Below are 23,591 nucleotides of genomic sequence, written 5' to 3' on the forward strand. Positions count from 1 at the left end.
TTTTCATTAACATTCAAATGTATTTATGTATGAATATATTTTACATTTATTTTTAGATGTATTTATTGAATATTAAATGTATGTCTTTATGTATTTAATTATTTTTGCATTATTTTAGCTAGCTAAATACTAAACTTATGCTAGCAGTTAAATCATCTGCCATATCGTATCTAAAGCACAATTAAATATCAAAACGTACATCTTATGCACACATTTACTGTGGACAGTTGAAATTCAATTTGTGTTTTCCTAACTGGCAAAGACTGGCAACAGCTGATAACATCCAGCTAATGTTAGCACGTTAGCTGTCAACGCTAATACATACTACTACTAAATAATGTGGACATTTCCACCTAGTGAAAGCATTTTTTCACTAACGTTAGAAGCCATTGTGTGAGATTTGTGTTTCAATGTATGTGCATGGAAGTATACCCTTTATTTTACTTTATGTATCAGTAATCTGATTACATCTTTTTTGTCTGTAAAATAATAAAGTTACCTTTTTTTGTATCCTAATTACGTAACGCTGCTCCATATATTCTGTTACTCCCCAAGCCTGCTAATCATTAAAATACAATAAAGTCATAATTTCTCCCACAGTAAATAAAAATAGTCCTGACATACCTTAACAGACTTAAAACAGTTATTGTGCTGGCATGTTATGTTAAAATCCATTGAAGTCAACAGTAACAGACTCGACCATTAAATATATATTTTAAACTAAGATAAGGCACTAAATCCGGTCCCGTGGTTTGCCCCTAATGTTTCTACACCTCGGCCACAGAGACAAATCGTGGACGACGACACACTCTCCTCTTGGTGTTGTGTTTGGGGTTCCTCTGGTACATGTCTGAAGAACAAGAACAAAAACTGAAGAAAGATATTCTCAATTTATTCAACAGAAACATTCAGAGCAGAAGTAAAAGCAACAATCTGAGGCACAGCAATAAGGTTTCACGTTTTATTTGTCATATGTAGGTTAACACAGGGTCAACGGTACAATGAAATGTGTGCAAGAGAGACAGCATGTCAGCTCAGCAAAATCAGCATAATTAAATTATATATATATGAAATATTTGAAAATAAGTACTATATACAATTGAGTTAACAATAATAAATTAAAAAACATATGTACATATATGAAGAAAAAAGTACCTTTGAAGCTGACGACGTATCGTCTTTGGCCTTTCACCACTTTGACTTCAGTGGTTCTGTCAGACAGGAACTTCTCCTCCAGAGTCCTCGACGTCACTGATGTGGTGCGCTGCTTTTCATCCTGAGGGAGGCGGAGAGCAGTTAGCACGAACATGCTAATATTATGATCCCAGTACGCATTCATTTGATGATTTCCAGGTCAAAAGACATGAAGGGCCCTTATTTAAACGAAGCATGTTCTAAAGTGCATTGAGGGCGTGGGTCCATGGGTGCAATTACATACATACACAACGTGGGCACAGCATCGGTCTGTAACTAGCAGTGACAGTTGGGCTCTTAATCCTTCAGGTAAAACCTCTGCAGCAAGAAGCCCTGCTGAACTCCTAAAACCTCACATCCCCCAGCAGCCCGACTCACCGGCTGTCCGTACTCCACCCAGCTCCCCTGGTCCCGCCTGTAGTACCACAGCCACTCAGTCGTCAGGATGTAGTGAGGCGGCTTTGTGACCGACGAAACCGTGGAGAGACGCCGAATGGGTCGTGACGCCTGGGTCATTGTCAGGAAGTCAACGGGCGGATCGCCGCAGCTGAAAACAGAGAAAAGTTTCAGTCGGCGCTGGATCGACAGTAGATAATCTTCCAACCTGAACAAAGGTGAGACGTGACCTCTGAGTGTTAGATGGGTCACAGAAGTCTCGCTCGATGTTCTCCATGTGCTGCAGGTCCGTCCACGTGACCCCAACAAGCACCTCCCACTTGTACGGCAGGTAGAAGTGAACACGCCGACACTCGTCTACACAGAGACGAGAAACTAGAGTCACAACAAAACACAACCCACCAGACCAAACCTCTATTTAAAAAAGATACATTTTAATCAGCCTGCAAAACCACAAAGATTACTATCGATCGTCTGGAACCATGAATCAGAAATGATCTTCGCTACATCTTTCTTGGAATAAAACAAAATTACATTAAACACTCATTTTGCAAATTAGAAATTTTTTCAGGTTACTAAAATAAAGACAAATTAATGAGTACAAAATAAAATGTGAATATGAAAACACTGAACTCCATCAAATCAAATGTATTTATATATATATATATAGACCAATATCACAAACTACACATTAAAGGGGGAACATGTTCTAAACCTCAGAGACACTGAGGTCATAGTTGTGTAAAAGTTTTGTTTTTAATGAAAAACATTGTCAAAAAGAGACTTTTTATCTTGTGTTATCATTTTAATCTAGTTAGAACAAATAAATATTAATTTTGTAGAAACATTTCGTTTAGATTGCAAATTCTGTTTAGTAGGAGGTAAAATTAATTATTATGGACGTAAACATTTTCTATTGATTTTTCTGTATATAATCATATTGTATAAAAGTTTTACTAGTTTCTAGATTTTTTAAATCTAGAAAGAAAATCATCAACATAGAAGAACACATTTAATTTAAGATTCAAAATTCAATCAATTTAGAAGGAAAATTATTACAAATATTAATAGTTTTTCTGTATTTAGAAGAAAAAATACTGAAGCTGCTGAGATTCAGACTTTAGTTCAGAGAGTAAATGAATCTGGTGATCACATGATAATAACATCAGCTGTCTGATGAGAGGATGAACATCAGGTAACGATGAAGGAATGAAACTCACTCTGAAACCTGCAGCTGTTTCTGGTGAAGTGCAGACAAATTTCCTTCCTCTCGTCCGTCTGACACAAAGAATCAGGAAGTTTCTCTGACACAAAAAACACACGAAGAGTTTATTTTCACGCACCACCGCAAACGTTCATCAAATAAAAAACTAAAATGTGTAAAATACTAAGTGTGATATCATGACCACAGATAGAAGTATCCGCTGTCCTACCACCACACCACAGATATAGAGGTGTCCGCTAGCCTACCACCAGACCAGATACAGATGTGTCCGCTGTCCTACCACCAAACCACAGATACAGATGTGTCCGCTGTCCTACCACCACACCACAGATATAGAGGTGTCCGCTGTCCTACCACCAGACCACAGATACAGATGTGTCCACTGTCCTACCACCAGACCAGATACAGATGTGTCCGCTGTCCTACCACCAAACCACAGATACAGATGTGTCCGCTGTCCTACCATCAGACCACAGATACAGATGTGTCCACTGTCCTACCACCAGACCACAGATACAGATGTGTCCGCTGTCCTACCACCAAACCACAGATACAGATGTGTCCACTGTCCTACCACCAGACCACAGATACAGATGTGTCCGCTGTCCTACCACCAAACCACAGATACAGATGTGTCCACTGTCCTACCACCAGACCACAGATACAGATGTGTCCGCTGTCCTACCACCAGACCACAGATACAGATGTGTCCACTGTCCTACCACCAGACCACAGATACAGATGTCCGCTGTCCTACCACCAAACCACAGATACAGATGTGTCCACTGTCCTACCACCAGACCACAGATACAGATGTGTCCGCTGTCCTACCACCAGACCACAGATACAGATGTGTCCGCTGTCCTACCACCAGACCACAGATACAGATGTGTCCGCTGTCCTACCACCAGACCACAGATACAGATGTGTCCGCTGTCCTACCACCAGACCACAGATACAGATGTGTCCGCTGTCCTACCACCAAACCAGATACAGATGTGTCCGCTGTCCTACCACCAGACCACAGATACAGATGTGTCCGCTGTCCTACCACCAGACCACAGATACAGAAGTATCCGCTGACCTACCACTAGAGCACAGATACAGAAGTATCCGCTGACCTACCACTAGAGCACAGATACAGAAGTATCCACTGTCCTACCACCAGAGCACAGATAGATGTGTCCGTTGTCTTACCACCAGACCACAGATACAGATGTATTCACTGTCATATTAGTGTAATGTCCGGTGTAAAATGTGACATTGGTGTTGACACAAGTTTATTGTTTATTTATTAATGAAATGTCCACACTGTGGCATAACTAGTGTGAAAGGTGTGAGCAGGTGTGTGCTGGCACCTGTGGCGGTGGAAGTGAGGTGGTGGATGTTTCTGCAGATGACGGGCAGCTCGTGGATGATGTCTCCGCTCAGGCCTCTCTCTTCCAACATGCGGCGGCTGTGCTGGTTGATGGTGTGCTGCCGTTTACAATTGAGTCCATACATGCAGTCACCCTGAACAAAGTGCTGACACAGGTGCAGTTTGGTGCAGCTCTCCTGAAAGGTGCAGCCGCCGCGAGGACCGCCTTTGTTATAGTGCACACACACCTGAGACAGGAAGTAATGCACACACACTTGAGATAGGACGTAATGCACACACACTAAAATCTATTTAAACTAGATAATCTATAATAATATTATTTATTTATATATATATATATATATATATATATATATATAAGACAGACAAGACAAAGACAGATGAGATAAAGACAGACGAGACAAAGACATACGAGATAAAGACATACGAAGACAGACTAGACAAAGACAGATGAGACAAAGACATACGAAGATAGACGAGACAAAGACAGACGAGACAAAGACATACGAAGATAGACGAGACAAAGACAGACGAGACAAAGACAGACGAAGACAAAGACAGAAGAGACAAAGACAGACGAAGACAGACAAGACAAAGACAGACGAAGACAGACAAGACAAAGACAGACGAAGACAGACGAGATAAAGACATACGAAGACAGACAAGACAAAGACAGATGAGATAAAGACAGACGAGACAAAGACATACGAGATAAAGACATACGAAGACAGACTAGACAAAGACAGATGAGACAAAGACATACGAAGATAGACGAGACAAAGACAGACGAGACAAAGACATACGAAGATAGACGAGACAAAGACAGACGAGACAAAGACAGACGAAGACAAAGACAGAAGAGACAAAGACAGACGAAGACAGACAAGACAAAGACAGACGAAGACAGACAAGACAAAGACAGACGAAGACAGACGAAGACAAAGACAGAAGAGACAAAGACAGACGAAGACAGACGAGACAAAGACAGACGAGACAAAGACAGACGAAGACAGACAAGACAAAGACAGACGAAGACAAAGACAGACGAGACAAAGACAGACGAAAACAGACAAGACAAAGACAGACGAAGACAGACAAGACAAAGACAGACGAGACAAAGACAGACAAAGACAAAGACAGACGAGACAAAGACAGACGAAGACAGACTAGACAAAGACAGATGAGACAAAGACATACGAAGATAGACGAGACAAAGACAGACGAAGACAAAGACAGACGAGACAAAGACAGACGAAGACAAAGACAGACGAGACAAAGACAGCAGTTTAAGCTCTTTGGGAAGAAAGACTACGAAGAAGAGTCGACCGAGGAAACATCTACGAGAGGAAAATGTTGAATTCTTCTTCACGTTTCCTGCTGTATATAAATGTAATCAGCACAAACAGCTGATCATGGGACTTAAATGTTTGTCATTTATTCTGCAAAGTTTCCATTTAGCAGCAACACTTTTTTTCTGAGGTTATTGACCTACGGGCTGCACAGGATGTTGGCACATTGTGGAAACACACCGTCTTCACTACGATTGTAAAGTTCTTTATTTGAGTATTTCAGTTTTTGCAACTTTATACTTGTGTATACATTTCAGTCAGTATTTTACTTTTTACTGCTATACATTTATCTGACAGCTTTACTTACTTTACAGATTCAGATTATTATCTAATACAAAACATAAATAAACTAATAAATAAACTATGATATATTATTATAGGTTTGCAGCAGCAGTAAATAAAGTAATTCAACCTGCTGTATGAACACATTAATGCATCAATAATCAGAGACCAGCAGTTTAATATATGATTCTGAGTCATTACACACAATAAGTACGTTAAGTATATCTTGATGCCAATACTTTTGCACTTTTACTGAAGTAAAGAGTCGGAGTGCTTCTGAGTACTTCTGAATACTTAAAGTACTAAAGATCTGAGACTTGCAGAGTTACATCTTTTGAAAAACCTCTCTTTAAATTGTGTATTAATGCGAGCACTTTAATTACAACAGGTTTCATCTCCATTTAACATTGTTGTGATTGTCTGCAGTTTCTACTCCAGAGGAGAGACAGAGGGTCTAAGGACAGAGGGTGTAAGGACAGAGGGTCTAAGGACAGAGGGTCTAAGGACAGAGGGTCTAAGGACAGAGGGTGTAAGGACAGAGGGTCTAAGGACAGAGGATCTAAAGACAGAGGGTCTAAGGACAGAGGGTGTAAGGACAGAGGGTCTAAGGACAGAGGATCTAAAGACAGAGGGTGTAAGGACAGAGGGTGTAAGGACAGAGGGTCTAAGGACAGAGGGCGTAAGGACAGAGGGTCTAAGGACAGAGGGTCTGAGGACAGAGGGTCTAAGGACAGAGGGTCTAAGGACAGAGGGTCTAAGGACAGAGGGTGTAAGGACAGAGGGTCTAAGGACAGAGGGCGTAAGGACAGAGGGTGTCATAACCTGTACAGTCTGTAAAGCCCACTGAGACAAATGTGTGATTTGTGATATTGGGCTATATAAATAAGTTTGATTTGATCTGTGTGAAGCATGTGCAGCACGCTGTGTGACAGTGACTGGTTAGGGGTATTAGTATTATGGTCCGTTACCTCTGGCAGCAGCGCTGGGTCGTTCTGCAGCAGCAGCACAAACAGCTGCTCTGCATCCAGCTGCTGCAGTGTGCACTCTCGCAGCAATCTGAAGTTATGATCCGAGTAAATGTCATGGGAGAATTTACACGGCTTCCTGAGACAAACAACATCAGACGTCTGCATTTAATATAATATTCAACACTTCATATTCAATATGTTGTGAATTCAAGGTGAGTTTAAGAAAATAAAAGGTTTCACAAGGAAAAGACAAATGTGTCTTCACATGTGTGAATGTGTACATGGATATTAATGGAAGAAAAGTCTCCACATTTGCAGATTCCTGTACACATTCAAAAACCTCAGTACATTTAGAGGTTGTTTTACACGTTAACAGATCTGATCACACGAACGGATACACAACTCTACACACATATATGCAAATAGTTCTGCTACAATACTAGCCCCATACACTAGTTTTATATATATATATATATATATATATATATATATATATATATATATATATATATATATATATACACACACAGTATAGATCATCATTTATGGAGAGGAACTAATTAGATTTACACAAGGACTGTATTTAAGTACAAGTTTGAGAAACTTTTACTGAAGTTAAAGATACTTTCTCCACCTCTGAATCTAAATGTATATGATTATTAATCTAATTATATTTTATTATTAATCTAATTATATATTATTATTAATTTTACTATATTATTAATCTTATTATTAATCTAATTGTATTTTATTATTAATCTTACTATATTATTAATCTTATTATATTTTATTATTAATCTTACTATATTATTAATCTTATTATTAATCTAATTATATTTTATTATTAATCTGCAGTTTCTGTTTCTGTTTCCTTAAGTTTCGTTTAGTCTCTTCACTGCTGCAGGAAGGTGTATCACTCCGCAGCAGAGGGAACAGGAAATAGTCCTCACTCAATAAAATAATATGTTTAACTAAACAGGTGAGTTATAAGTGAATTATCTCAAACTCTTTCATCTGCGTGTGCTTGTTGTTTTCCTGCGCGCGCCTGGCTCACCTGCCCTTGCCGAACCTGCAATTTCCGTAGACGAAGAATTTGCAGAGGTGCAGCTGCGGACAGCAGCCGGAGCCGGAGCACTGCTCCCAGCCGTAGCCGCTGCACAGCCGCAGGGACGTTTTGGCCAGCACCGAGCAGACCTCAGGCCCGGAGCCGCCGGCCGGCCCGGGGCCGCGGACCAGCTGGAAGCGGGGACACCTCTGTACGATGAAGCGGAACTCTTCTTTGGTGATGTGGCAGCACTGCAGCAGCTTCCGGTGCAGGTCCAGCAGCGGCAGGGACCCAGAGCTGCTGCACAGGAAGCTGGTGGCGAGCTGGATCTCATGGCTGTAGCCCGACATGATGCGCCCTGCTCTGTGACTCTCTGTGACTCCTTCTGCTCTGTGACTCTTTGTGACTCCTCCTGCTCTGTGACTCCTCCTGCTCTGTGACTCTCTGTGATTCCTTCTGCTCTGTGACTCTTTGTGACTCCTCCTGCTCTGTGACTCCTCCTGCTCTGTGACTCCTGCTCTGTGACTCTGTGATTCCTCCTGCTCTGTGACTCTTTGTGACTCCTCATGCTCTGTGACTCTCTGTGACTCCTCCTGCTCTGTGACTCTGTGACTCCTCCTGCTCTGTGACTCTTTGTGACTCCTCCTGCTCTGTGACTCTTTGTGACTCCTCCTGCTCTGTGACTCTTTGTGACTCCTCCTGCTCTGTGACTCTTTGTGACTCCTCATGCTCTGTGACTCTCTGTGATGCCTCCTGCTCTGTGACTCTTTGTGACTCCTCATGCTCTGTGACTCTCTGTGATGCCTCCTGCTCTGTGACTCTTTGTGACTCCTCCTGCTCTGTGACTCTTTGTGACTCCTCCTGCTCTGTGACTCTTTGTGACTCCTCCTGCTCTGTGACTCCTCCTGCTCTGTGACTCCTGCTCTGTGACTCTGTGATTCCTCCTGCTCTGTGACTCTTTGTGACTCCTCATGCTCTGTGACTCTCTGTGATGCCTCCTGCTCTGTGACTCTTTGTGACTCCTCCTGCTCTGTGACTCCTCCTGCTCTGTGACTCTTTGTGACTCCTCCTGCTCTGTGACTCTCTGTGACTCCTCCTGCTCTGTGACTCTGTGACTCCTCCTGCTCTGTGACTCTTTGTGACTCCTCCTGCTCTGTGACTCTTTGTGACTCCTCCTGCTCTGTGACTCTTTGTGACTCCTCCTGCTCTGTGACTCTTTGTGACTCCTCATGCTCTGTGACTCTCTGTGATGCCTCCTGCTCTGTGACTCTTTGTGACTCCGACTCCTCTGTGACTCTTTGACTCCTCCTGCTCTGTGACTCTGTGACTCCTCCTGCTCTGTGACTCTTTATGACTCCTCCTGCTCTGTGACTCTCTGTGATGCCTCCTGCTCTGTGACTCTTTGTGACTCCGACTCCTCTGTGACTCTTTGACTCCTCCTGCTCTGTGACTCTGTGACTCCTCCTGCTCTGTGACTCTTTGTGACTCCCCCTGCTCTGTGACTCCTCCTCCTCCTCACCACCATCTCTCTAGACTGTCACAATAAAAGCATCAGTTTACTGTGAGAGTGGACAGCCAATCACAAGCTCAAGTTTGTTGTTGATACATTTCTGTTGGACAATAATTAGATAAATAAATATAATATACACATAAACTTATTAGTTTTTATTATTAAAATGATTTTATATTTATATTATCATCCACATCCTCAGTATGTTTTACTTGCTTGTTATTATTATTACTATATACTATATATACTATTATTGTTATTATTTTACTGTTTTGATTGTACTATTAATATTAATATGGACGTTATAATTATACTATAAAAATATTGTCATTGAAATTATTATTATATTCTTATTAATATTTTCTTTCTTTGTTTTATTATTATTTATTATTGGTCGTTGTAGAGGCTAAGCCAATGCTTAAAGCCACTGGGGTTCCGCTTTGTTGCTCTAGTTGACGCACTTCTTGTTCTGCCTGCTGAGTAAAGATTCCGATTCCAAACATTTGCAATTGAACATTCAGTCCGTTTATTTCCTTTTCTATCAGCAAACATACCATGACATTTAGACACACAATAGGTTAGCCTGCGGGAGCAAACGCTACCTTCGCCAACTTGTATGTGTATGTGTGTGCGTGTGTGTATGTGGTCAAAAACTGTTTGCTTTCCGGCGGAACACCCCCGTCAACAAACATTGGTTCCTACTTATAGCAGGAGTGCTACTTGGCTCCTACAGTCGTCATAGTGAAACTAACTAGTGGTTCTCCATGTTGGGACAATAAAGTTACTTCAAAATAATTGTCCATAAACATGTTTTTAATGTGGATACAAACATAAAACATAATTAGTGTTTCACTTTATTTCATTGATTATTTAAAATCTTGTTTCTTTTTCTATTGTTCTCTATTTTACTAAATGTTTGTGTCTTTATTTATAGAATAAAACTTCATCACTGCAGGTGTTTGTAATCACACAGCTGAGGTTCATCAGGTTCATCAGGTTCACTTCACAGTCAGTCACACTCAGAGTCAGTGAGACAGGATGCTGCCTGTCTGTCTGCTGGCAGCGTGTCTGCTCGCTGTTTACTCAGGTGAGGAAATATTTTATTTTCTGCATGCTAAAAGTTTATATATTATATATTTAAACATTATAAATGTGTTTCTGTGGTTGCAGCCGACCTCGTGCAGAACTCTTCAGCTCCTGCAGGTATCGTTAATATGTTTTATTAAATCAAGGATGTTTACATTTTCTGATTTCAGGTCAGTTTTAAAATGCTGAGAACGAAGCTGTTTTCATAAAATAGAGATTTCATTAGTGACGGCGAGATGAAGCTTCATGAAGAATTGAAGCTTTTCATCGAATTCACTCATGGGCCAAAGCTTCATGGTACTTCAGTTGCTCTACTGCGCCATCAAGTGGACAATAAATGTAAAACAGGCAGATATTGTCTGAACCATGTGGTCTTTGATATACTGTAGTTTGCGCCAGTAAAGGCTTGGTAATAACTGTAAACGATGAGAAGAAACAAAATGTCTATTTTCTAGTAAATATATTAGGATTGTATAACATGCCTGTATAATAAAACAAATTGTCTCATGAGTAATGTATCCAATATGTGTCAACCAATTATTTCAGCAATAATTGTATGATAATATAATAAGACTATATTATCACATAATAAATGGCAACAGGAGTAATATTAGTGTTGTAATACTGGTAAATTGCAGTGGTTTAACCGATCTGAACCATTATCTGAAACACCCACGTGGTATCGATAGGTAGCGAGGCTTCGGATGTCAGCGATACAAGCGTCGATGCGTGCTTCACATAAAACTTCCTGGATTACTCGGCACAGCACGTAACGTCACTAGATTATTAAACAAGTTTAATTATTAAATGAACTCCGCTGTGTTTTTGTCTCCAGGTCTGAATGTGACTGTGAATGAAACTCTGCAGGAACACGAGACTTTCTCTGGATTCTTCGGATTCAGGGGTAAAATACAATTTATGCATATAAATATATTTACATATGAGATCATAAAGTTTGTGCTTAGCTTGTTCTAAGCAGTAAGAAGAAATGTTTTTATTTCTTAAAAAACAACAACTTTTAAATGTGAATCTAAAATGATATTTAAACAATTACCTTTTATTTAAATGGAATGATTCAAGATTGTATTCCATTTAAAACTAAATAAATAAAAATACAGTAAAAACCCCATATTACAAAAATCTAAATTAAAGTTTAAAAATACAACATTGTTGATGTTGTTGATAAACTAAAAAAGTTCATATTTTCAGAACGGCCAGTAGCTAAATTAAATTGCAACAGCAAGTTTCAGCCAGCAGGGGGCGTCTCTATAAGCACAGTGCAGATATGTTGCACTAAACACCCAAAAACTTTGGTTTTCAGCTGAGGCTAAGATCCTTTTGACCTCAGATCTGTCGGGGGTGCGGTCCTTCCTCCCGGAGCAAGAGCTAGAGACCAGGATCATCGGGGGTCAGGAGGCCTGGGCACGCTCGTGGCCCTGGCAGGTCTCTCTGAGGTTCGCCTCCATGCCGGCCTGCGGAGGAGCCGTCATCAGCCAGATGTGGGTCGTCTCTGCCGCGCATTGCTTCAAGAGGTCAGAGGTCATCTGTGAAATTGGCACTAGTTTAATACGGTTAGAGACGTAGTCTCTCACCCCCCACCCCCCCCCCATCTGCAGGTACAACAAAGCTTCATTCTGGACAGTTCTGGCTGGAAAACACGACCTGGATAACCTTCATGAGCCTGGACAGCAAGTCAGTATTTATCCCACGATCAGAGGCTCGAGTCTCTGAGGCACAATGTGACTCTTAAAGGGAAGGTTCACCTTTTTAATATGCTCGTCTGTATATCGTTCCCCCACACTCCGTTAACTTGAACTTCTGTAGAAAACTTTATTTTCTCAGCTGCCTCTAAACCAATAATCAAAAACCGAGAGAAGTCTGGATGAATGGAAGTAAATGGGCACCGCGTTTAATAACCGCTAAACTTGTGAGTGTTTGAATGTTTCAGTGAGATCGGCTGATAAATGAACATTATTATTCTGCACGAGTTGTTAACGGATGTTTTCAGATATTTTTGCTTTTAAAACTTAATTTCATCAAAACCTTTCTATGTTTGTTGATTCTTTCGGTCACCGTGGAGGCAGCAGAGAAATGAGGTTTTAAGGTAACGCAAGAGTCTTATTGAGATTTGAGGGTCGTTTGCTTTCCTTTTAACTTCCTGCTCAGCTGATGGGAGTCTCCATAATCATCAGCCACAACGGCTACAACACTCGCACCAAAGAGAGCGACGTGGCTCTGCTGAAGCTGCAACAGCCACTCGTCTTCAACCAGTTCGTCAGACCCATCGACGTCTGGATGACCCCGCTGCCTCTCCTCCGGAGGTGCACCGTCACGGGCTGGGGCTCCACCCGAGAGAGTGAGGCCCGATCTGCACACACCGATCTGAGGCGCTGAGTCTGAGGCTCAAGGCTGTTTACTGACAGTAGTTTTGAGCTCTTTTATGCAGACTTTATATTACCCAGAGTTCATAGCTTTGTGACATTAAACAGAGGGTTCAGCCTGGCAAGCCTACATGTACAAAGAAACATGAACTAGAAGGGAGAGCTCAGACGTCCGCCCAAACCTGGAAGACTAAATGGTGTGGATATATAAATATGGCGGTATGTTGTAACGCACTGTGTTTTTCCTTCAGATGGAGCTCGAGTCAGCAGACTACAGGAGGTGAACGTCACCATCCTGCCCCAGGATGTCTGTAACCGGTACTACCTCGGGAGGGTGCGTCCTTCCATGCTCTGCGCTGGGAAGTCTGGAGGAGGAGCCGACGCTTGCCAGGTACCTGCACCTTAAGGAATCCAGAAACTGGACCCTGCGGCGCATCTAACGTGGTCCTCTCTGTCTCAGGGCGACTCCGGGGGGCCTCTGTCTTGCTTCACCGGCAGCAGGTATGAGCTGGCAGGTCTGGTGAGTTGGGGGGTCGGCTGTGGTCGAGCCAAGAGACCGGGAGTCTACACCATACTCCAACAGCACACCCAGTGGATGTCCGACATCATGAGTACATGTCACACTACATCTGTAAGTTTTTACCTTTGAAACAAGTCACATCTTGTTTCCTTCACAGCGGATCAGAGCATCCTGTATGCAGACGAGCTCACAGCAGAGGACCTCTGTGGTCGGAAGCAGAGCTCCAGCTGTGAGAAGATTCCAGGCCTCGCTGCTTTCTCGCTGTCCCAGGACGGGGAGGTGTCTGTTGGGAACGTCTCAGAGTCCTGTCCCTTCTCCTGGCCCTGGCAGGTCAGCCTTCAGGCCAACGGCCGCCACTACTGCAGCGGGGTGCTGATCCACCGTCGCTGGGTGCTCACTGCACAACACTGCAACGTCAGGTACTAATCTATACATAATATACTGCGACAGGGTTTTGTTTAGCATCATCACAAAAACCAACAGGGTTATTGCAGAGAATAAACTTTGTGGCAAACAAAGACGCGTGTTAGCAACTGCTTTTTTCTTTTTAAAGACACTGAAAAGCTTAAATTCACCAGTCGGGTATTTACTGTCATACTTTATGTCGTAGAACAAATCATGAATCTCTTCAGCTTGTGTTAACCGCAAACCTGATGTCAGGGTTTAGGCCTCATAACACTGACTCGTGTCAGGGTTTAGGCCTCATTTCTGCAGCTCTGTATTTTGTCCCTGCAGAGCTAAGGAAGACGTGGTGGTTCTGGGAGTTCATGACCTCCGGTTCTCATCTCAAACCATACCGGTGGACGAGGTGATCAACCTGCCGCACGACGGCAGCTTCCCCCCGAAGTCTGACTTGTCGCTGCTCCGCCTTAGCGTGCCTGCCAGATTCAGTAGGAACACCTGGAAAAGAAACCACACAAACATTTTACTCCTGAAGTTCTCAATAGTATCGTGTTCTGTGAGAATATTGAACCTGCCCTGTGGTTGTGTCTCCAGGCTCTGTGTCCCCAGTTTGTGTCCCTGATGAGGACGAGGACCTCGACGGCAGCTGGTCTTGCGTCACAACCGGCTGGGGAGCCTTGAAAGCATCAGGTATTCTCCACAAGTCTGCACACTGAGCAGGATCCGTGTCTGCAGCACAGCTGGGGTTGTCTTACATCCAACTTCTTGTTTCCTGTGTAGTGGACATTAATCCCAACCGGCTGCACCACGTCGGACTGACTCTGGTTAATCCGACGACCTGCATAGCGAAGTGGGGAGGGGGGCTCATCACGGACTCCCACATCTGCTCACATCCTGCAGGCTCCACCTCCTGCATGGTAACTCCACCCAGAAATCGATGCACATTACCTACGCAGAGTTGCATGGCAGTGTGCTCTGTTTAATGATTGAACGGTAACGATGCAATAAAATACGCTAATCCTCCTTTTAGACAATCTGTTCCCTCCGATAAAGGAGCCAAAATTTGGATCTGACTACCAAATGACTTGAAATTGCAACATGATCATGTTTTTAGCAGAGGTATCAAACGAGGCTAAAGGAGAAACATTGTTCTGACAATAACCCCATCGACCTCCGCGTCTGGATGTGTTTTTAGATGCATTTTCTTCTTTATCTATACTTTCTTTAAAAGTCCTCTAGTGTTTCGCTACAAACCCTCAACACGGTTGTCATTGTGCATAAATGTTTGTTACAAATCTACTACTGTGATGTCAAATAAACTAAACTACCTAATGGACGTCATTAAAAGCCTGAAGGTGTTTTTCAGATCAAATACGAATAATTTGGGCAAACTAATCGCATTTCAAACGTTTGATTAATCTCTGAGCCTCCACATTAATCCCAAACTTCCAATCCAATAAAATGACAACTTTCTTGAATGTTAAATAGATTTCCTTGGACGTGAATGTTTTATTTGTGTTCACGCGTCACAAATACTGATGCCTTTGGTCTTGCAGCACAGCGTCCTCTTTAACAAACTAAAGAACAAGATGACAAACATAAAGACGTCTGGAAATCATCGGCGACCACACGTCACTTTTATAGTTTGTTGCACACATTTGCCTCTAGTGTGTAGAGTTGAACAAATATTCTGTATTGTTTTGTCCCTGATGTGAAAGGCGTGAATAGCAACGGAGTCGTTAGCTGTCAACAAACTTCTTGTCATTTTGTTTTACAGGTGAAAAGATTTCATTGCATTACTTTAAAACCAAATATTTACAGCAGATTAAGATTTTATTTTCTGCCTGCAGGGTGACCCTGGAGCTCCGCTGTTGTGTCGGAAACATGGCGCCTACTTCGTGTTTGGCGTGGTCACGTGGGGCAGCCGGCGGTGTGACGCAGAGAAACCGGCCATCTTCTCCAGAGTATCTGATTATCACACATGGATCACTGAGGTCACTGAAGACGTCTGAATGTTCAAATAAAAGCTTTTAACTGGTTTGTCTGCAGATCTTTAAACGCTGACTCAAAGTTCACTTATTGGCCTTTCTGGAGCTTTCAATCACATGATCTTCATCTGAGAATGGAGTTGTTTCTTCAGTGTCCAAGTATTGAACTAATCACTGGACCCGACACTGTTGTGACCTTGTTTTGTCTGTCAGCACAAATCTTTAGTGGAACTTTGAACAAGAAAGAACTTGTTACATTTTGGAGTCGATCCAAATCTGGGGAAGGTACATGCTTTATTAATCACTTTTATTAACATCGCGAGACGGGCGTGGCCTCGAGCGCTGCGCTTAAAAAGACGAAGTTTAAGACACTGAGGGGTGGTTTCACAGACGGAGCTTAGATTAAGCCAGGAGTAGGCCTTAATGTGGACTAGTTAATCTAAAACATTTAAGTAGCTTGCATAAAGATGGCTTAAGTTTGGTTTAGTTAGTCGCAGACTATAGAGTCTTGGAGTAAGGTAAGGTAAGCAAGCCTAAAGGAGTTAAGCCTCATTAGGTTAAGTATGAGCACATGCTGTTGGTGTGATGGTGCTCATAAAAACCCGGAATGGATTCAAAAACACCTATTCTGATGTGAATCTAGAGAAGTCTGGCAGATGCAAAAAGAATAAGTTCCAAAAACCAGCAAATTGTGTCCAACCCTCCAACTATAGAAAGTAAAAACCATACTATAATTATTTCGTATTTCTCAAATTTATATTTTCCAAAATCCCATGTACAATTATATCTGTTTTTATAGACTCTGTGGAAGAACCTTAAACTGGCTTTAAAAAGCTTGAACGCAGAGGCCAGAAGAGAGCGACGTAAGACTGGCGAAGGACCGTGAGTGTGTGCCATCCACATCTGCTGTAGCGTCCCTGAGAGAAGATTATGCCACCACCGTTCAATCATCATTGAACACCTGCCTTGAGGAGATAAAGGCTTGGATGAAAGACAATTTCCTTCAATTAAATAGCTCAAAAACAGAGGCTATTTTAGTTGGCACACCACACCACGTCCAGTCTTCCCCCATAACCCACATCACCTGTTCTGGTCAAAACATCCCCCTATCACCATCAGTCACCAACCTAGGGGTAAGATTTGACCCTCATCTGACACTCACGTCAAACATCTGTGCAAGACCTCCTTCTACCACCTCCGGAACATTGCAGAGCTCCGCCCCACACTCTCCCTGTCAGATGCTGAACAACTCGTCCACGCCTTTGTCTCCTCAAGGTTGGACTACTGCAACGCTCTCATCGGGATTCCAAGAAGGAGCCTTCAAAAGCTCCAATATATCCAGAACAGCGCTAGGATCCTGATGAGGGTGTGAAAATATAACCACATCACACCCATTCTCCACTCCCTCCACTGGCTTCCTGTCGCATTCAGGATCGTATACAACATCTCCCTCCTCACCCATCAGTGCATACATGGAACTCCTCCCCCAACAAACCTCCACACGCAACCTCCGCTCCTCTAAAAAAACCGTTGCTCTACCCCCCCAGGACCAAGTCTGCACCATGGGCAATCGGGCCTTCTGCTCAGCTGCTCCTCACCTGCGGAATTCCCTCCCAGAACACCTGAGGGCTCCACAGGCCACCGACTCCTTCAAGAAGGAACTAAAAACCTTTCCTTTCAAAAAAGCTGTCTGTTGTTGTTTTTGTTGTTGTCCTGCATTTTAGCGCCTTGAAATTGCTTTTAGCTTTGAAAGGCGCTTTATAAATACAATTTATTATTATTATTATTATTATTATTATTATGAATGCATGAAAAGTTAGCCAGAGAATTTCATGAGCAAAAAATGAAATTAAACCCTAAATTAGGATTGCATACACCCTGGACATTGATGGAAAACCAGTTTTTACAGTTCCTGTACTCCTCAGCATCAGGAGTTGATGGGAACGTGACATCCATCTATGCAGCCAATCACTCCTGGGAAGTGGCCATATTCATAGAATTGCACTTTATAGTTGTCTTGGGCAGCAGCATCAGGGAACTTTATATAAATACTCCTCAAGCTCCTTAAGCAGAGGTTAAACCTGCCTCCTTGAAGGATTCATTTAAGATTCATTTTAGCCTTAGAGTAGCTCTAACCCTCCCTCTTGCAACCAGTTTAGTTTAATCCAGAACAAGCTAAATACAGGACTATTTTAAGATGAGTCTGTGCAGGTTGCTTAGAGTTAGAACAGCCTAAACGGGCATTTTAGTCTGGGACTAGGTTTAAGCCTTGACTGTGAAACCGCCCCGGAGAAAACTAAATAGTCAAATTTAGTAAACTTGACCATATTTGGCATTAGTTGTTTTCTTTGGACTTAAATGCTTTTAAAAGTTGTTTAATCAGGAAGAATTCAGCTGGAACTCTAAAACACTTGTTTTTACAACTAATCAACATCTGAGTTTTCTCATTCCAAGTTATAATTTCACATCATCGCTGCAGGATTTTCACTGTCGAGTTTCGTTGGTGATTGTTAGTGAAAATGAGAAGAACTAGAAACATGGCACACAAACCAACAGTTTGATATTTTTTTAATCGAGATTTAACTTCATACTTATGATTCTTCATGTAACTTTAGATTTAAAATTTCTACAATAGGAACTGTCCTTAAGAAAAAAAGCACCTGAACGCATCATGATTGTTCTGTGAATCCTCCGTCAGCTGCTGTCTTTTATCAGTGGAGAAAACAAAGTTCAGGGTATTTAGTCCGTGATGCAACAGGTTGAAACTCAGTCCACATAGGAATAAAAATGAGGCTCCAGTCCAGCAGTGAGCAGGTTCCCGCTCAGCCGTCCTGCAGGTCGTACGATCCTTCGATCACAACTTCGTGTCTGTCCTCCGCCTGCAGGAACAGTTCACGCTCGAAACTACAGATGGAACTCATTTTCATTATTAATATATTATATTATATATTTTATGTACTGAAGTTCGAAGCTTAATTCATAAACGTAACATTACATTTCTAAATCGATACGATCAGCTCGTATCTGCAAAGTGTCAGATACAGATGAGGCTGCCCTAATATTCTTAGTATTATACTATAGGTAGAGTTAGACTCCAGTGGAGCTGCGTAGGATCAGACTGTGATCCAAACATTTCCAATAACTGCAGAGTGTTTAAAGCCCAAACGTCAACAAATATTCTGCTTCAGTACATATTTGCTCACACCTGTACTAACAGCACCAGAAATTACATGTATATTACAATATCAAACCCATTGTTTAAGTGTGACAACGTCAGACGTTCAAAGATTCATTTGAAAACCTCAACATTTAAAAAACTGACCCTCGGTACAGCCCACATGTATTAATCATCCGTGAAGTCTTAATGTCTGACACTTTAAAACCCAAACGGACTCACTGTGTCCTCTGATGTGTTGGACTCGTGCAGATCAGCAGGTTCTGGAGCTGCTTCATAAACCGGGTTACAGATGCTGCGGCTGCATCCTGCAGAAGCATCTTCCTCCTCCTAAAGAGCCGCAGAGGAAACAGTCAGCTGGGACAAGTGTCTCTGGACAAGTGTCTTCTAATATAAGTTATAGTAATACAATATCACACATGTAGGATACGAGCACTCGATAAGACATCTATCTCACAATTGTTACTAAAAAAGGTTTTATAAGAAAACTAATAAATATGTTATACTTCTAAATGTGTGTTGAACTAATGTTAGTTCATATATAGTATGTGTTGTGCTAAATAAATGTGTACTAATACTCACTAATGTGTTAGTTTATAGTATAATGTGTTGTACTAATATTAAATACTCAATGTGTTAGCTTATAATGTGTTAACGTGTTTTTAAACCCGCCGGCGCTCTGACCTTGAAGTAGTGGAACTGGAAGTGTTTGGTCTTGTGGGTGTAGAAGTGGTATCCAACGAAGACAACCCCCACCACCAGAAGGACCAGCAGCACCACACCCACACCCATCCCGGCCTGATGAGCCGCGTGCATCTGCAGAGACGACGGTCAACGGTGGGAAAACTTTGTATTCGTGTAACTGCTAAATACGGTTGTTATGACATCACTTGCCTCTTGGCGAGGGGGCGGGGCTCTCAGTGGACCCCGCAGAACGTGAATGACGCCGTTTGAAGCCAAGATGTCCGAGGTGGTGATGAAGCGGCCATTGATGTAACGGGACGACTGAGGAGAAGAAGAATTTAAACCGTCTGAAAACCGTGAACTACAGAAGGAGCCGCACACGTCTGTCGCTTCTCACGCAGAGCTTCTGTTTGCTCTTCGCACTTCAGATTTCTAGAATAATTGAAACTGAAATGTTGAATTTCTACAAATCTTAAAGTTTCTACATCGGTCCGAAAAGCAAGTTTTTCTTCTTGTATGATATTTAGTGTTTGTGCACACGGGCGACTGTATTTCATTATGATGTCCAATATTTATCTGTGAACTCGTAACAAGTTAAATATCAAATGTGCAGTGTGCAGTGTAGAAATATATTTCTTATTAAGGACATTTGTAAACAACGTGTTTCCTTATTTTTCAGAACTCCTGACTTCGACTGTTGATCAAAGAGATAAGTTATACTGACATATTTACTAAATGTTTGTGGTGTTCTCCGTCATCGTACTAAAAGTCTTTGGGCATTAATGAGTGAATCAGAATGAAAGAGGAGGATGTGTTTGCTTTGATTGACAGGAGTCTCAGCCAATCACAGTCGACTGTTCTGTTTCTGTTTGCTTGTAAAACTAATTACGGCCTAAAATTAGCTTTTCTTGCCTTCAGTATTTGACACAGATGATGGTGAACGACGATCAGAATCTGATCCACTGCAGCTACCGTAGCTGAAATAAAGGATGGCATCAAAGAATATCAATAATATTTGACTACAAATCAAACTGTCTGACCAGCGCTGACGGGTTGAGCAGGTCGGCGACTCCGAGGACGCTCAGACTCCCGACACGAGTCCTGATGCGACTGCTGTTCTTCAGCTGGCTGAGAGGAAGAGCCCGACCCTCGGACAGGTGCACCTCCACGTCCCGCTGAGACAGGGTCTGTAGGGACACGCAGGTGAGGACACGCAGGTGAGGACATGGAGGGGTCATGAAATAATAACTATATTCGTCAGATCAGCTTCCTGCGTCTCACCTGGTTGTCTGGCAGGCCGCTGTTGTCCGGTACAAACAGCGTTGACTGGACTGTCAGGTTCCTGAGACGCTTCACAAACTCCGTCCCTGACTCGGACACCTGGGAGCAGTTCAGGATTTGCTGCAGAAGAAAAAGTAAATTTATGTTTTTAATATCAGAGAATATTCAAGTTTTGTTTCTTGTAATTTTGTGATTTTAATCTCAGAGAAAAAAGTAAAAAAAGATTTGAAAGTGAAAGTTTCATCTCTACATCTGATGACAAAAGTCTTGTGATGTCTCATAAAAACATTTTCTTTGTGTTCTGTGACTTTGAATGTGATAAATCTTGAAGTCGGACTCACTGTGAGGAAGTTGGAGAAGGTCGGCGTGGATTCGAGGACCTGCAGCAGATTTCCTGTACAGGTGAAACCGTCTCCAATGTAGCCGGGTTTACACCCACACGCCACCTCTGAAACACACCACAGGTTTACTGAAATCAATACGTCAGATGATCAAATAACAAATATCCGGCAAGCACAACTCAGGTCATAGCGAGAAAACATCGATTCAAAGACCTTAAACTTGGTCTTTGTCTTCTTATATATTTAACTGCGATTATGGCAGAATTTCATATTCACAAACAAACAATAAATAATAAATATTGTATTGCATGTTTATTGTGTTTTTTATTATTTCACTTGACTGCAGTTGTATTGGTATTTATATTGTGTATATGAATATATGTATAATGTATAAGAAGACAAAGACAAAGACAAAGTTTAACGTCTTTGAATCGATGTTTTCTCGCTATGACCTGAGTTGTGCTTGATGGATATTTGTGTCAAGGTGCTGAGGCAGGTCACACGCTCTTGAAGTTGTGTTTACGGTAAGCGCGTTATTTCCAGTATTAATGTTTCTGTGTTGCTGGTAGCATACTTCGGCAGCTCCAGCTTGACCCAGTTAATGTTGTTATATTCTTGATCACATCGGCTAATTACCTGTCATCTATCTAAACCTATACTTGTACTTCCTAAGCACTTACAACTCTCTCCTTATCCTCCTTCTCTTAGCGACTCTCGCTAAATCCTCAATTCTTTACGCTCCTTTCGGCTCTGCTAACGTTAGCTGCTGCAGCTCGGCAGCTAGCAATGGCATCTTCCTCTTCCTGTTATGCTCTCTCCTGCTCGGTTTGTTTCATGTTTAGCTATTACTCTGCCTCCTTTAGTGATAATGGTACGTGTATTAAATGTAGTTTATACGCAGGGTTGGAGGGGAGTTTTAGAGGGATAGATGAGCATCTCCGCACCATGGTTAGTCAGCGGTTAGCAACTGTAGCTGTTAATCAAATCAAAATCAAATCAAATTTATTTGTATAGCCCAATATCACAAATTATACATTTGTCTCAGTGTGCTTTACAGACTGTACAGGTTACAACATCCTCTGTCCTTAGACCCTCGCATCGCACAAGGAAAAACTTCCTAAAAGAAACCCCAAAATTAAAGGGGAAAAAATGGAAGAAACCTCAGGGAGAGCAACTGAGGAGGGATCCCTCTCCCAGGACGGACAGACGTGCAATAGATGTCGTGTGTACAGGATAAACAACATAGTACAAATACAACATTTGACAGAAATTATGTTGTGTTGGAAAAAAAAAAAAGAAATAGAAAGTTTGGATGAATCCAGGAAAATGTCAATAAGGCTTCCCGGTGTCCAGCAGGACCAGGTCAGCAGGCGCTGTCACGATTCATGATCCTGACGTAAACTTTATCAGTGGCAACCTGCCACATGAGAGACAGACACTCCGGGGATGATACCCCGGATGGTGAGTTAGTAACATATATTTACATAAATGCATACAGATAGAGAGGGAGAAGAAGAGAGGGAGAAGAAGAGAGAGGGAGAGAAGGAAGAGAGCAGGGAGGTGTCCCCCGGCAGTCTAAGCCTATAGCAGCATAACTAGGGGCTGATCCAGGGCAAACCTGAGCCGTTGCTGTTAGCAAGCCCCCTGTAGTCTGTGCGGGCCGACCAGTGGTATCTCCTGTTAGCTGTCCCCCGGCGGGACCCAAGCAGCCGGGGGACGTAACGTAAACGTAAATACAGTAAGATTGTTATTCACGTCGGCGGTAATGACACGCGATTGCGTCAATCGGAGTGTACTAAAGTTAATGTGGAGTCGGTGTGTACATTTGCCAAAACAATGTCGGACTCCGTAGTTTTCTCTGGTCCTCTGCCAAATCTTTTGAATGATGACATGTTTAGCCGCATGTCATCATTCCGTCGCTGGCTCTCACGGTGGTGTCCAGATAATGATGTGGGCTTCGTAGACAATTGGCGGACTTTCTGGGGAAGACCTGGTCTGATTAGGAGTGATGGCATCCATCCTACTTTGGCTGGAGCAGATCTCATATCCAATAATATTACAAAGTCTATTAGTGGACCTAATCCATGACAACCCAGAGTTGAGACCAGGAGACAGAGTTGCAGTCTTACACACTTCTCTGTGCTTCTTTCCGGGCAGTCACCCACTCAAATACCCATAGTGACTGTGTCTGCCCCACGACCACTGAAACTAATCAAGTCTATGGTGAACAGAAGAGGAGTTATACATGAAAACCTAATTAAAATAAACACCACCGCTGCAAAAGTGCAACTAAATCGAAACATTAAATGTGGGCTCTTAAACATCAGATCTTTATCAACGAAAGCTGGATTGGTAAATGATTTAATATCAGATAATAAGATTGATC

At 42.3% G+C, this 23,591-nt stretch overlaps 3 protein-coding genes across 4 annotated transcripts in view; 1 reads left to right on the plus strand and 2 right to left on the minus strand.

The window, feature by feature from the left end:
* On the minus strand, positions 1-8,306 carry parp12b (poly (ADP-ribose) polymerase family, member 12b). The gene is made up of 8 exons (XM_029426442.1): positions 7,847-8,306; positions 6,793-6,928; positions 4,174-4,420; positions 2,811-2,894; positions 1,821-1,947; positions 1,573-1,741; positions 1,156-1,276; positions 1-850 (listed from the first exon to the last, which is right to left on the minus strand). Exons 1-8 carry the CDS (start codon positions 8,185-8,187, stop codon positions 768-770), a joined length of 1,308 nt encoding a protein of 435 aa, XP_029282302.1. The 5' UTR covers positions 8,188-8,306; the 3' UTR covers positions 1-767.
* Positions 7,961-15,776, plus strand: ovch1 (ovochymase 1). 2 transcript variants are annotated; one of them, XM_029426440.1, is made up of 14 exons: positions 7,961-8,048; positions 10,282-10,434; positions 10,518-10,550; positions 11,269-11,337; positions 11,755-11,965; positions 12,050-12,125; positions 12,600-12,789; positions 13,066-13,205; positions 13,275-13,425; positions 13,492-13,753; positions 14,070-14,224; positions 14,331-14,426; positions 14,517-14,653; positions 15,587-15,776. In XM_029426440.1, the coding sequence occupies exons 2-14, from the start codon at positions 10,386-10,388 to the stop codon at positions 15,746-15,748; spliced, it is 1,731 nt and encodes a 576-aa protein (XP_029282300.1). In that variant the 5' UTR covers positions 7,961-8,048; positions 10,282-10,385; the 3' UTR covers positions 15,749-15,776. The 2 variants fall into 2 exon arrangements, with proteins under 2 accessions (XP_029282300.1, XP_029282301.1); XM_029426441.1 differs by lacking the exon at positions 7,961-8,048 and having other exon boundaries at positions 11,782-11,965; positions 15,587-15,773.
* Positions 15,777-18,275: 2,499 nt separating this feature from the next.
* Positions 18,276-23,591, minus strand: part of stab2 (stabilin 2) — a 58,626-nt gene continuing 53,310 nt past the window's right edge. Inside the window, exons 63-69 of the mRNA XM_029426452.1 lie at positions 21,206-21,312; positions 20,865-20,984; positions 20,624-20,770; positions 19,794-19,904; positions 19,584-19,715; positions 19,122-19,229; positions 18,276-18,603 (exon numbers count right to left, since the gene is read on the minus strand). Coding sequence (XP_029282312.1) covers positions 18,547-18,603; positions 19,122-19,229; positions 19,584-19,715; positions 19,794-19,904; positions 20,624-20,770; positions 20,865-20,984; positions 21,206-21,312 — 782 coding nt within the window. The 3' untranslated portion in view covers positions 18,276-18,546. The remainder of the gene's footprint in view (positions 18,604-19,121; positions 19,230-19,583; positions 19,716-19,793; positions 19,905-20,623; positions 20,771-20,864; positions 20,985-21,205; positions 21,313-23,591) is intronic.

This window comes from Cottoperca gobio, unplaced genomic scaffold, assembly GCF_900634415.1.
Source record: "Cottoperca gobio unplaced genomic scaffold, fCotGob3.1 fCotGob3_184arrow_ctg1, whole genome shotgun sequence".
In the NCBI taxonomy this organism is placed as follows: domain Eukaryota; kingdom Metazoa; phylum Chordata; class Actinopteri; order Perciformes; family Bovichtidae; genus Cottoperca; species Cottoperca gobio.